Raw genomic sequence first — 14859 nt, forward strand, 5'->3', positions numbered from 1 at the left:
CTTTACTGAAAGAGTGGTTAAACATTGGAACAGGCTGCCCAGGGAAGTGGGCACCATCCCTGGAGGTATTTAAAAGACGTGTAGATGAGGTGCTTAGGGACATGGTTTAGTGGGCATGGTGGTATTGGGTTGATGGTTGGACTCAATGATCTTAGAGGTCTTTTCCAACCTTAATGATTCTATGATTCCATGAAGTGCCTATCTCATTCCAAGAGGGCAGTCAACAAGCTGAGGTCCAAAAAACAGGTCCTCTGCTATTTGCCCAGGCAAAAAATGCAATTTTTCTCCCAAAGATTCTCCTGAAAACAAAACAGTACTTTTCTGCTGTAAAAGTGGTGGTAGCTCACGTAGCTAGAGCTCTTTTTAAATGCACCTATATGCTGTTGACCCCAAAAACTCATTCCAGTGAAATCATTGGCAAAGGCAGGGACATCCAGTTTTCAGGTCCCCTCTCATCACCTCTTCTTTCCTCCTCAGCTGTATTCCTCCATGGGCTGGGAGAGAAGGCAGGGAACCCTCATCGGTGCCTTGGTGAGCAGGCAGTGGCTGGCCTGCTTGCCCAGCTTTGGCAATCTCAAGTTGGTGAGATGGCTTTCTGACTAACAGATATTTTAAATTTCCCTGTAACTTCAGTTTAAGGTGACAGAATTATTCTGGATTTACAGCAGAGCAACTGAGATCAGATTTTGTGCCAGAATATTTAGAAAAACTTTGGACAGCAGTGAAAGTTTCCAGAACTATAGTTCACAGGAGTTTACATTTTTTCTTGAGCTGATTCTCCTTACATTTTTGGTTTATAAAGCCCAGTGAGTAGTGATAAAAATAACAGGTTCTCTAAACCATGTGAGTAATGTCTCCTATTGCCAGTTAGGATGGCATGGAAAAGGAGCTGTCTTGGCTAACATCTTACCTCTGCAGCACCATGTCACAGTCTTCCTTAAATAAGTTTTATTGTCTCTAGTTTCTTACTGCAGATCCCTGGCCCCAGGCTGTTCCTTCCTTAGTAAGAGACTAAATATCCCTCCCTGAGCAAGTGCCTGTGAGCTGTGTCTGATCCCTGTGGAAACTCTGCAGGTTTCCTGGTATCGCCAGGGATGGAATAATCTGCACCTTTTCAAAGTGACAAAACAATTGTCGGAGAGTGACTTTTAAAGTAACTTAAACACCCAAAAGCTATCTCTTAGCTGAACTTCATTATAAAACCCAGTGAGACTGTCATTTTAGAAAAGCCTATGTGGAAAATCAGGCCTTGATAAAAGGGCACAGTGCTTTAGTCGTATTGACTGTCCCAGTCAGAAAATGTCGGTCCTGTTTCTCTGCTCTGGGCTAAGCTACCAAGCGAGAGGGCAGGAAGAAGAGGAGGACAGAAACACAGGGAAACTGAACAGCTTGTGACTGATCAGCAAACAGCGAGGTAAATGCCTTGCTGAACTAATACAAACTGATTGCGTTCAACAGAAATGTTTTTGTTTCTTTGGCTGCTGTGAATTTAGCTGCTGTTCTGCCAGCAATTAGGCAAGAGGAGTACCAGGCCAAACAAACAAAAGCTGTCTGTTTTCATTAAACACACTTCCCCTCTCATTTCAGAAATTAATTATACTTCATTCCAAACAAAGTCCGTGAATTAGAGGAGAAGGGAAGGGAACGATGTCAGCACAATAACATCTTTTAAAAACAGATTAACTACATGGAGCTCACAGGGGCCGATTCCTCGCTCGGTCAAGAAGAGATTAAGCACAAAACCAAACTCCACTGCCACGTAACCACGTAGCCGGCAGTGCAGGGCCCTGCGCTGGGGCCGCAGGGCTTGCTCCTACCTGCTTCAGCTGTGGCGGCACCTTCACTAATCAACCGGGTGTCTGTGCCCAGTTTGTTTTACTTCTGTTTACCTCTGTGCTGTACAGCCACAGTTTTATACAGATAGCAGTACCCAGCAGTCATTCCATGTAGGATGAGGTATTTATGACTGTATGAAGAAATACAGGCCGGACAGCAGGCGCCTTGAGACGTGGCGAGTTGGGGCGCGGTGCAGAGGAGAACAGGGACGGGGTGACAGGAGAAGGGGCACAGGCCTAACCGACATAAAGAGCTTGTCAGGCCCTGAGGGCACCACCAGGACTCACCGGCCCAGCCGTGCCTCCCCTGGGGCTTCCGCACCCCACCCGTGGCCCAGGACCCCACGTCAGCCCCCCAGGGCTGTGAGTCCCTGCCCCAGCGACACTGCAGCAGGGCTGGTCTCCAGCTCCCCACAGACCTACCCCGCCCCGCCATGGGTTCTGCTGAGCCAGCCCCACCCGCAGGTCCACATCCCAACCTGACCTTGGCCCATCCCTGTCCCCAGGATGCCTGGGGCTGCCCTGCTCCCTGGCCGGGGCAGTGGGACGGGCCTTGACTGTGAGGCCTTGCTCTGCCCCTCCGGGGAGCCCCCACGGGCCCCGGCACCCCCGTGCGCAGCACCGTGCCAAACCTCACCTGCGGTCAGTTAGAGAAACGCAGACCTGGAGCTGGACAAAACTGGGGTGAGGGATAACAAACAAAATGAAGAAGTGGTACCTAGTGTACTTAAAAGGCACATGGTAGTAGTAAATTCAGATGTAACATGAAGCTGCAGACCAATGAAGAGAGAGCTAGGTGTAAAAGCAAACATAAAAAATCGCCTCAAGTGGATCCCAGTTAGTATCAACATTACTATTGTATTATTATTATATTTTCCATATACAAATGTTCTAACTGTACTATTATTTTTTCTATAATAATTAGATTTAGACTAATAACAATTCTTGAACTAGACTTGTAAGATTTCAGTTATGCTCACAATAAACTCCTGGCTTTACATATATATACCTGTACATACGTATGGATATATAAATATATATATGGTGTTCTTCCTTTTTGTGCCAGAACAAGATTTTCCATATAATACCATGACGCCAGAAAATGCTGCATAGTGGCTATGGCATTATTTCTATTTTTTCTGCATTTGGCATGCATTTACCAAAGGTCCAAACTCTACCTTAATCATGTACAGCCGATTAAGAATTAGTGTTAAGCTAGACAGATTTTCTTGTTTTCTTATCTTTGCTCCATTCCAAATGTACAGTCCTGCGCTTTTAGCGCCTGTGACTTTTGGACCCTAATAAATTGGTATACTTAGTCCTTTGATTAACACCTATTTCTGCAGTGGCCCTTGGGACAGAAATTATACAGCATGGTTTTGTACACACATGTAATCAACCTTTCATATCAACTGATTAAGAGAAGTCACCTCAATATAATTCGATGAACAACCAGTGTGACTCTCCAGCTCCATATGGGTGAAGTTGAGGTATATTTTTTCATCCTCTGGCTGTCTGATAATGTAGATACATTGTCGATTGTTGATATAAGGGTTAGGCCAGAAAGGGGATGTGATAACCCCTTCACTATCCGTGTAATTTCCTCCACAACTTGGATCTGCTATATTAAGAAAAAAATATATCGAGATACTCATAAGCATGGTAACTCTTTCAGTTTAGGATGCCTCTGTACAATGGCTGCAAATCAAAGAGGATTTCTGTATTATTAAATAGCAAGTGTTAATTACATCCATTCATACGTTGTTGGCTATATCTTGGGAACGTCACAGATCAACCTTTAGTGCTGAATTTTACTTACCAGTAGATGTTGTATAGAGAATGTGGAAGCCTTTATCAGTAACCAAGTCATCAGAGTGAAAGTGAATCCATGCATACGGACCAGTGGTTTGGAGTGGGGGTGGAGATACAGTGCTACAGTATTTACCAAGGACAGGGTCTTGTGGAAGAAGACCATCTCGAATCTAGACAGAATGATAGATCAGCATTTCGAATTATTAGATGCGTGCCAACTGTGAACAGTACCAACACTCTTAAAGTTATCTCGGGGACCCCAGGAGATATTGCAGATGGTGGGTGGAGGGAAAGCGCATAGGAAGTTTCCTCCAAACACACAGGAACCAAGAAACAGACCCACCAGCATAGCTGTGATGGTGCTCCTAGGAGAGTCATCAAGGGTTTCATGAAAGGGAAAAAAAGTATCAGGAGATCTACTGTTGAACTGTTTTCCTGAAATCATGCCCTGCATTGCACAATTTTGGAGAACACGCTATTCCAAAACAGCTTCTCATTTCCATGACTGCGTATTGGTGAATTCTGTAACCATTACTTTGCACTTGAGAAAAAGCCCTAAGCTCACACATCAAGTCATGGACTGTACTATGATATGAGTCTATTAATCTTACATCCCTTTCCCTAATAGTTTACCTTAAGCTGATTAATTCTCTGTGGGTTGACATTTGACAAGGAGTTTGGAGACTGAACTTTGTAAGAAAGTGAAAGCTTCCCACCAGGTATTTGGCCTGAATCCTGTCCTCTTTAGTCACAAGACTTCCACTGACTTCAGTGGAGCAGGATCTCATCCCCTTTCTGTTACACTGCCTGTGTACACTGATTGTGCATTCATAGCTGGAATAGGTAAGTACGAATGAACATTTCAGCCCAGGATTTAATTTTCAAACAGTCCCCTTCTGTACATACAAAAAGTTTTGAAATATCTTGTTTTGCAATAACATAGCCATAAAATGTTGTCATAATCCACAATTACACTTTACCTCTAAATGGTCATAATTGCAGTTTTCATGGTGTTCTAGGCTTAGTGTGCCAAAAGCAAATGTGATGAGGAGGCCAGGACTGGTTGAGATGGTCCAGAAACAGTCTCTGTTTACAGGATAGTTACCAGGGTATCCTGGAGAGCTTATTGAGCCGTAAGTACCCGTCAGCTCACCACCACATTCTAACAGAAAAGAAACATGGAAGAACACAGACTTAAACACCACATGTGAGGTCAGAAGACAAATTCTCCTGTAGTGTCAAAACTAGGTACCACTTTGGGATCCAGAATAAATTCAAAGCCAAAGATCAAGCCAAATAAACCAACAAGTCACTTCTTTCTTTAAATTTTACAATTAATTCTGCAACTCAATTATAAAAGCAGAACTCCAAGTATTTCCTGATTTGCACAGTAAAAGATTCTTTCCCATTTATGATGGAAATATCTTTAGGAGAATGATCAAAAGCACTGTGTTTTGGATTGGATTTACAAAATTAATCTGAATTTCTGTACTTTGTAAATAGTCTCCACGTTTTATCCTAGCACACGACTGTTTTCATTTTAAAAAAATGTTAATTACAGGGAAGGCTGTTTTATATACCTGTAATAAAAAAAGCATCCCTCTCAGCGTAACAGTTGGGAATGGTAGGGGTAACTTGTATGTTATACCTAAGGAATAGCTAGTTTAGTCACATCTATACCTCTCTCCCTCTTTGCTTTTTTTGTTTTTTTTTTTTTCCCAAAAGATCTGTTTTCAGTTTTCAGTACCCATATTTGTCAATTAGTAATTACCTGTCTAATAATGTCAATCGAAAGAAAAAAAAAAAACACCAAAAATCACACTAAAACATTTCAATAAATATTTCTGGAATTAAAGAAACTGTCCCCCCCTGAATTTTCTATACTTTTTTTACTCTATGGTTCTTTCAAGACACAACCCAAAGCACAATTTTGTTTCTAGATAATACACAGAACGTTGAAGTGAGCTTGATGTTGCACAAGATAATTTGGGGTTTATCTCTGGAAATGCACTGCCAGGCCTCCTGGAAGAATCACGCAAGTGGTGTTACCAAGAATTCAGGCAGAAACGTACAGCAAATCATACCAAAAAGCTCACAGATAATTTAAAATCAAATTCCCAACAATCTATTATGTTTGGAAAGCATGGTTCAAACTCTTTAGCCTCTTGTAAATTGTCAATGGCAAAAAAAGGTAACTTGCTTGCTCAAAGTACTAGATACTTCTGTGGGAAAAGAGAACTAATCAGAAGAACGGCATCTCCAGGAACACATGCTCTTTGGGGGATTCCTCACAGGAGGTATAAAACAGCCTTAAAAAATAACAGAAAGTTATTCATGCAGAGGTTTAGGGTTGGAGTTTAAATATTTTAAAGTGACATATATGTCTACGCTTCAGCCTCACTCCCTAGTAAAATACTGTCCTACGGCTCCTAACATTTCCTAATCAAAGGAAACAAGTCATCCATTTTGCTCCAAAGCCATGAAGATGCTAAATTACTTGACATTTCATCAAACTTACCAGGATCCCGAGATTCCCACTGAACAGTAAAACCTCCAGCCATAACGGTCTGGTTTGAGTAGAACCAAAAATACAGGGAGTTGTGGGAACTGAAAAGCTCTGCAGGAGGTGAGGAGCCACAGTATTTTCCCAGCATGTGCATTGACGCTGAAGGCCCATCATGGATTTGAAGGAAATCAGAGTTACACTCATTACTTGCCTCCAGTTGGAAGAATGGGAAGATAATACGCAGAATCTAACAGGAAGTAACAAAACAAGAAATCTCTTTTTTTCCATCTGCTGAGACTCTGTTTATGCAGTAACTCTGTATAGAGCAGATATATGTGTTCATGCAACCATGAGAATCTACAAGCTTGGAGCCATTATGCCATATCCTGAAAAGTTCCAGGACAGAAGAAGATATTATAGAATCTTAAGGGCCAAAAGGAAAGAGAGGATAGATAGGAAAGAATTTGGACAGGGAAGTTTTCTGGAAAAAGCATTATTTCTACAAACTAATAATTGAGACCATTTGCCTGTGTCTGTTATATATGTGAAATACATATATGTATATATTTCAAGCCATGTGAAAGGCTTTAAATACAGTATAAAACACTTTATTCCAGGTTTCCCATGCAGTTTTCTCATCAGATAATTAACACTTCTCATCCATTGCTGTGGTTGAAATATTGTCATGGGAGTTAAAAAAATGAAATCATCTTTTTTTGCACGTATAAAATCAGTATTTCATAAGCCCACCCTAGATACTTAGTGATATACACAGCTTTATGTATGTTCAGATTCCACACTGATGTGCTTTAATATAGCTCTGCTGAAGACAGTAGTGGCTCTCAGGCTTAAAGCTGAGGATACGTCACATACATATATATAATGCTCTATAAAACACTAACAACCGCTGGTTTATAAAACTATTTAATTCATTCCATTAAATGTCAAAAATAGATCAAGTAAGAAGCCCCATGCTAAAGTGTGAAGTAACATATTTTGTAGTTGTTGTTTATAAAACAAGTGGAATTGTTAGTTGCAGATCAGAATATACATTTGAGTGTAACATTTAAAAATTAATCCTTAAAAAAATTCAAATGTGGTTATTACACAAAGCCGCAATTCATATTGACGATATGAATTCAGCATTCCACATTTCTTGCGCTCAGAAATTAGAAACATGAAATTGTTCTGGGGTCACTTAGCTCACGAACCAACTGCAGAGCCCATCAGAGCACAGCTTTTCTCATGCAGCTATTCACAGATCACATTCTAAAGCAATGTAAAACAGGCACCTTCTCTAGCTGGTGGTAGGTGAATAAATTCTAACCCTCAGCTGCACAGGAAAAACCTTGAAAACGTAACCCAGGCAAATTCTTAGGCTAAGGAGCCTAAGGCTTGTAAGGATCTGAAACTTACTCTGTTTGAAAAACTATTTATTCTGAGGGGATTGGATCACAATATTGGAATATGTGGCATGAAGATGGTCACGTTTGCTCTGATGAGCTGAGGGGTCCTGCAGAGTGAGGGTTTCTTTAACCTGAAGTCTATTTTACCTTGTTGGGATTAGTTTGAATAACCCAAGCGCAGCTGACCCCACTACTGTACTGCTGGCTGTTTGGATTGTTAGGGTAACTGAAAGTCCCCCTGGAGCCTGAGAGGTATCCTCCACAAGCTGCAGAGAGAGAAAATTACATAGATTAATTTGTGCTATCTCTATACAGACTTAAACAAAACGTAACTTTTTTGCATAGCTTTAGCTTCCTAAACATTTAAAACAAGGGTAAAAGATACTTCTATAAAAGGGTCTTCGGGATTTCCTCTGAAGTGGAATAATGTCACAAAAAATGAGCAAAATTACTCCCTGAGAGAAAAGCAGTTCCTGGAAAACGAACAAAGATTTTCAGCTGGAATATGTGAATACTGCCAAAAGATGTTGATTCTGCCTCAGGAAAATGTCCGTAAAGTTGTTTGTTTCCAGAAGGCTACCTCCAGATTGAATGTTTAAATTTTTCACTTACAATGAAATAACATTTTGAAGCTAACATGATGTAAAATTGTCTTTCTCAGTAGTGGTGCATCATAGAAGTTACCTTTCAAATGTTTTATTGTCCTATTTATTCTTTTTGGTTGGATTTCTGGGCCTGATATTACCTCTCATGATATACTGTGGTCTCTTCTCTCACTGAGCCATTCAATGAATGGGAGCTGTGAACTGGGAATCCTGAACAGCTACAGAAAAATATGTCCATAAAGCACCCAAAATCCAATGTATATATAGCTACAGTGTACAACAAGCAGCTGTAGTTTAACATAGAACTGATGCTAAAGAAATACTCAGTTCTCAGCAAACTGAAGTATTTTGTTTCACAGAGTGGTAAAAAGAATATAATTTTGTTTGAAGTGTCCATCTAAAACATCTCACCATTTCTCAACCAGATTCAGAATTATCATGTCATAGAATGTATTATTTTTCCCTTGATTAGGAACTAAACCAAAAGTTGATACATTATAATTTCTCACTGAATAAAAACTGGTTCTGTCCCTTCTATTATGCATGGTTAAAAATAAATTTTTTTTCCACATGTGCTTAATAATAAAAAATTACTGTTTTTAAGGATATTTAAGGAAAATAGGAAAGAGCCTGAAGTAGCTCTAAAATAGAGCAGATTTCACAGGGGCTTAGTGAAAGTTTTACATTCTGTATTCTGCGATAAATTAATCTGCTTTCTTCACAGCAACCTGCAATAAATATGAGCCATCTGACAGATGGTTGCCACAGGGACGCTGACTGGAATGCTATCCTGACCTTGTTTAATTAAAATTAATGGCAAAAAAATCCCAAACAAACCGAAAAATTGATATTAAGAAGAAATGTTAAAGGCAAGACCAAGGTCTATAAAACTCAGAGTCCCTCATTTTCATGGATAACATTTCTTTCGTTAAATCTCTGTTGGAAAACATTTTTTGGCTTTTTGTCTTGACTAAAAATGTCAGGACCTCTCAGCTTCTCAACAAATGAAATAGTATGCACAAAAGAGAAACATTAATATATTCTCTTGTAAATCTGTTCTCCTTATATTGGATCCTCTTTCCCAACCAGCTTACGAGACCACTTTCTCAGGAACAGAGATCTGATTTTAGGATGTCTGGCGTCTAGTCAAGGCCAGTGGGCCTGCAGATCAACTTCATTGTTAAGCTCCTACTGCTAAACAAAGCAGTTATAATAAAACCTCATGGAAAACTCTGACTTCAAAGCACTTTGGATTGGGACCTGTAATCCACCGAGAAGAGGCCTGTTTTCTTCCATCATAACTTGGTTCTTATTCACATATTAATCATATACACCAAGCATCTACTCGTTGAAGCCTGGTGGCCCATTTCTCCTGGGGAGGAGGTCCTGGCTGTACCTTGCTGGGCAGTCTGGCACTGTGGTCCTGTCCAGGCGCCGGTGCACTCACAGGAGTAGCCGTTGACCCCATCGGTGCAGCTCCCCCCGTTCTGGCACGGGTTGCTAATGCATTCGTCAATGTTCTCCGTACAGTTAGGGCCTGTCCAGCCCGCATTACACAGGCAGAAGTATCCAGAGATCATCGCCTACAGGAATAAGCAAATGCAATAAACTTAATGAGCATGGATCACTAAAGGAATCAATATAGTCGGCAGAAAGACTGATATTTACATTTATTTTATGTGGAGATATCAGAGCAAAGAAATAAAAGCTTCGGAATTTAATGGCCTTGATGGTCACTGGTGAACACCAAAATAAACCTAAAGCCTAATCAGATTATCTAGCTCTTTGCTTTTTCTATTAAGTTATTTCTTTGCAGGGTTCTTTCAGATTACTTTCTAAAAAGTGAAAATCTGTATTCATTTAGCCATTCAGAAAACTGTTTGCTTGGCTTTGAGATGATCACCCTAGAAACAAGTCAGTCATATTATCTAAACCTTATAAATAGCAAGTCAAGATAACAGTGGTTTATAAATCATTTCTCTCAAGCCTGTTCTCTGGGAAGTCTGCACTGCAGTTATGTGGGCTGACAACTTTCATTTTCACCCTGAGGGATGTTAAATAGAAAAAATTTCATTGCCTTCTCTGCATTATTCCTTATTCTGTATGTCTCTTTTCCATTTCTTTTGTCTCAACCTTTACCACTTCTCCTTATAATCAAGTTTTTCCATATCTCTAACTGCTTCAATTTTGTATGTCCTCTTTCAAATATAGCTGGCCAAATATAGCTCTGCTGTTCCTCTATTTTATAAGATGCTTTTGTAGTCCCATTACTGAAGTATCCGACTTTGTAGCCATGATCGCCTATGGTTGTATATGAGGATATATTTAGGGGAAGACTTTAATAGACTGACTAAAATAAATAGATTCTAAATAGTCAGAAAAAGTAGATTAGATCTGGGCATATCCATATAAACAGCCTGAGACTCCAGGGGGACTCTCACAAGATCAGCCTAGGAACACATAACTAACTGTACTGGATATTAACAGTCTGAAGGTCAGCAGAGGTACTTGATTTTGTTATCATGGGTAATTCCTCCATGATCCAAGGTGGTAAATTACTGTCCCACTGGGGACAGCCATTCATCAGTTCTCCCCCACCAGCGCCAGCATCCCATCGCTAGCCTGGGGTATCAGCTACAACCTCCCAGGTTATTAGTGCCAAGATTGCTGCCTCTACTTCAAACACAAGGAAATGAAACTCACTTTGTTTTCCCCAGGTATAGCCGTTGATCTCCCACTCCCCGCTGACCTTGCCTCATTACCTTTAGCATGTCTGCACTCAGCTTTCAGTCTCACCAGCCTCGCTGTTGTTACTGGTTATAACCACAAAACGTTGTCACTAACTGCGAGGAGCCCAGCACTTACCAAGCACTGCCCATTTGCACAAGGGTTTTGCAGCTGACAGATATCACTGAGAGGAGAGCACCCGTTTGGCCCATATCCGCTTCCAGTGTACCCAGATGTGCAGGAACAAAACGGCATTGGCCCTTGGGAGATGAGACAAGATAAAGAAAACAATTCGGTCCTTGTTACAACGACAATACCAATGACAGCAAAGGTCCTTGACATTTTGAAGCAGAGCCTTTATATAATTCTAACTTATTTGATCTTTTGATACCTTCCCTGGTCAGTGTCCAGTTTGACCATGGAAAGATCCCTAGTGTTGCTTTGCTATGGGTACCTGAGAGTCCAAGGTCACCCTTCGTGGGAAGTGGTGGGAGTAGTCAAAGGAGAAGTATGAAAAGGAAGAAGAATAGTAAAAGCAGATGAAATTGGAAAACTGCATCAAAGAGAAATGGTGAAGGTCTCCACATTTTTATGATGAAATCTGCTCTTTGGTGGAGCCTAAATCTATTTCTGTCAGTGCTTGTGGAAAGGCCTGCTGGCTTCAGCTAACCTGCCTCTAAACTCCTTTGGGTGAGGCAAAACTGACTGCGGAGAAGGGGCTGCAATCTCAATATGTTGCTACAAAGTGGGTTCAGCCTAACCAAACCCGCCTTTGAGATTCACACCGGTATTACTTACAGTCTTTAAGAGAGCATCGTACCTGGAGCTGAGGTACAAGTAGCCAAAGGATGGCACCCTCCGTTATTTATTGAGCAGATATCAACCTGCGTACATGTTTGTCCATCTCCCTCATAACCTGTTCAGAAGTAAATCTCAGTTAGTCTGTAACAAACTATGTTCTGTGAGAATCAACAGCAAAACAATCACCTGGTGAGAAAAAGACTAATTTATGGTGTAAAATCAGTCTTCTGCAGTTAAAAAGAAAAAGTTGAGATAGCCGCTGAAGTAGAACCTGGCATATTTATTGTGGTTCCTACATCGCAGGGATGGATTCTGATTGTAACTAAATCCTCCCGTGATTTTAGAAAAAAGATATATTAGTGCTAGCCAAATATCGGTGATGTCAGTGAGGCCATAGAAGCTGAGCTCTCTCAGCCACCATGTGCTGCCCCCACTACGCATCTGCACCCAGCCAGCCCCGACCACCTCCAGGCTTCCCGCTGGACACCAGAGCTGCCCTTGGGTCTCAAACACAACATCCAGCTCCTCTCGGGAGGCTCAGCAGGACCAAAGCACTGCAGCACAACTCTGCACAGCCAGAGCTGAGGTCCACTGCACCACATCCACGTCTCTGAGGCCACGTTTTCAGCATGGTGATAGCCCTTCAGCGCTCAGTAACTGTAGTCTATTGCCATTTAAATCGCAATTGAAAGGTCAAAATTAGAAACACTTTTTCCTGCTAGTTTTTCTAGTATTGATAGCTTTTCAGAAAGCATTTTAAATCATAAACCACAAATTATAAAGATGTAAGTCACGACTTCCACTGCTTGACCTGTACTGCAATGGAAACACTGCCTTCTTAGACAGCATTCAGAGCGTGACAATTATCAAGGCTTTTTTTAAGACAGACAATACAGGTGATTTATGGCACAGAGGATACTCTTTCAATTAATACCGACAATGAAATTACTATCATAATTACGCTATCCTCGTTCCCTATTAATGATCTTATAAAGGAAGTACTTCATCAAATCAAGGCTCTAACACTGAAAAGGGCTACCTGGTACAAGAGAAACACATTTCAGAGGATCATCATTAGAGACATACTCTACAAAATGTTCATTAATAGCTGAAGCAATTTGAATGGACTTGGACTCTGCATTCTATATTACAGTATTGCTTTGTGTATGTGACACTTCTTTATATAAAACCAATCTTCAGCTTCTTAAGTCTACCATAAAACAGCCTCAAATATGTTGAATCTTCATCTTTTAAGCCTTTCCATAGTTTTATCAACACAAAAATCCATTTTACCTGGTGGACAGAGCCCACAGTGGAAGGAGCCCATTGTGTTGATACATTGAACTATCGGTGCTGTTGAGCAGCCTCCATTATTACTTTCACATTCATCAATGTCTTGGCAACTGTAGCCATTTCCTTGCCAGCCTAAAAAGAAGCACAGGAAAGACACTAAAATGGAAAATGCCTGGCCTTTTCATTTTCTTCTTTGACCAGATCTTTTCATAGAGCAGAAAAACATGACTTTTGAATTTCACTTCATTAACAAAAGAGAAGCCCTGTCCCTCTCATAATTGATGAAAATTAATACTGGTCTGCAAAATAGGTTACAAACACAATAGAGTGGAGATGTGTGTGCAAGAACGTTTTATTTTAACTGTATTCTGGATATTCCAGAATCAAACACACTTTAACCTAAAGAGGAGGCAGTTCTGGTCTAGTGCACACATGTACAATTTGCAGCAAAGCTTTATCATAACTCTGGTTAAATACTTCCAATGCTCCTCCTATACACAACACCTCCCCAACTCAGGAAGAGGAATCATAGGTTATATGGCTTGAGGGGACAATTAGATTTTTATATTGCCTTAGGGCAGTGAGCGTAAGGATATGAAAGTACCTCGGACCTATTACATGAAGGTAATAGGACATGATGGACATGAAGGTACCTATGGACATGAGGGTACATCAGACCTATTTAGATGCTCAGTTTAGGATGGGATAAATCATGCGTTAGACCCCACTGCCTGCGTTATCTAGATAAGACGTAACATGCAGGAATTTATTCTCTAGAATACAGACCAAAGCATTTCATGGAGTTACTGTCACCTGGATCCTGTGTCTGTGCTTGTGACATACAGGCAGTACTACCTACTGCCACCCCTTCCCACCTGAGAGCGTGGAAGGACGTGATACCTGTGGGGCAGGGACCACATAAGTAGGAGCCTGGTGTGTTGTGGCACTGCACGAGCGGATTCTGTGAACACGGACGATTAGGGAGGCTGCATTCATCTATATCAGCACTGCAGGCAGGGCTGCCAGGAGGGGACATCCAGCCAATGTCACAGATACAGCGGTACTTGGGCTGCCACAGCAAACATCACATTACATATTTAAGACAGTTAGAACAGTCAAGAAAAGGGCAGGAGGAGCTCATTTTATAAAATGTCTTTTAAACTATAGCAAGAAAGCTTTCAGAGCATTACATGGTTTGCACATTCTGTTTTATAAGTTGCTTCAGTAGTTTTCTCAGTCTATTTCTTCCTCTGAATTTACCTATTTAGATTATGGAAACGACAACAGGCTCATTCATTACATTCATAAAAGAAACCTGTAATTTACCCCGAAGTTCCCAGAGAAAATGAACAGCAATTATGAGCTGTGCATAAACATAATTAAAAGTCATCAACTTGCTTTGTAACCAAGGTAAACAGATCAGTGTAAGCAACCTGAAATCAGCTTGGCTGTTTTCTTTTAAGCAAACTGTTCAGTAGTCTGTGCAATGTGCAGCGCTGACATTAAATTGCAAATATATGTTTTCTTTGAGGAAAACAGTTTTCTCTCTAGTAAACTTTACTAATGGCCAGATTTCAGCATTTATCTAGCTTTGGTCCAATTAAAGCTAATGGGAGCTGTATTGTTGGCTGTCACAGGAGCAGACACTGTTAAGCCAACACTGATCCCTTTTGAAAAGCTTTCTCCACAAAAAATGGGCAGAAAACAAGTGATGAGTTGTGAAAACTTTTACAAATTGAGTAAAGAAATGATTTTATAGCATAGCACGAAGAATATGTGGTGTGTCTGGAATGGTGCATGGGTGTATAGGAGTGTTAAGGAGCACAGGCTTGGCCGGGTGGTTTTGGAGGGCTGCTCTGAGTGGAAAGAGCCAA

At 40.9% G+C, this 14859-nt stretch overlaps 1 protein-coding gene across 1 annotated transcript in view; it reads right to left on the reverse strand.

Annotated features, from left to right (window-relative positions):
• The window catches only part of CUBN (cubilin), a 149051-nt gene that overhangs the window by 124806 nt on the left and 9386 nt on the right, over positions 1–14859 (reverse strand). The window contains exons 8-17 of the mRNA XM_075143880.1: positions 13886–14054; positions 12986–13117; positions 11712–11807; positions 11030–11151; positions 9561–9747; positions 7707–7825; positions 6166–6400; positions 4628–4809; positions 3655–3817; positions 3266–3456 (exon numbers count right to left, since the gene is read on the reverse strand). Coding sequence (XP_074999981.1) covers positions 3266–3456; positions 3655–3817; positions 4628–4809; positions 6166–6400; positions 7707–7825; positions 9561–9747; positions 11030–11151; positions 11712–11807; positions 12986–13117; positions 13886–14054 — 1596 coding nt within the window. The remainder of the gene's footprint in view (positions 1–3265; positions 3457–3654; positions 3818–4627; positions 4810–6165; positions 6401–7706; positions 7826–9560; positions 9748–11029; positions 11152–11711; positions 11808–12985; positions 13118–13885; positions 14055–14859) is intronic.

This window comes from Calonectris borealis, chromosome 2 (genome assembly GCF_964195595.1).
Source record: "Calonectris borealis chromosome 2, bCalBor7.hap1.2, whole genome shotgun sequence".
Classification (NCBI taxonomy): Eukaryota; Metazoa; Chordata; class Aves; order Procellariiformes; family Procellariidae; genus Calonectris; species Calonectris borealis.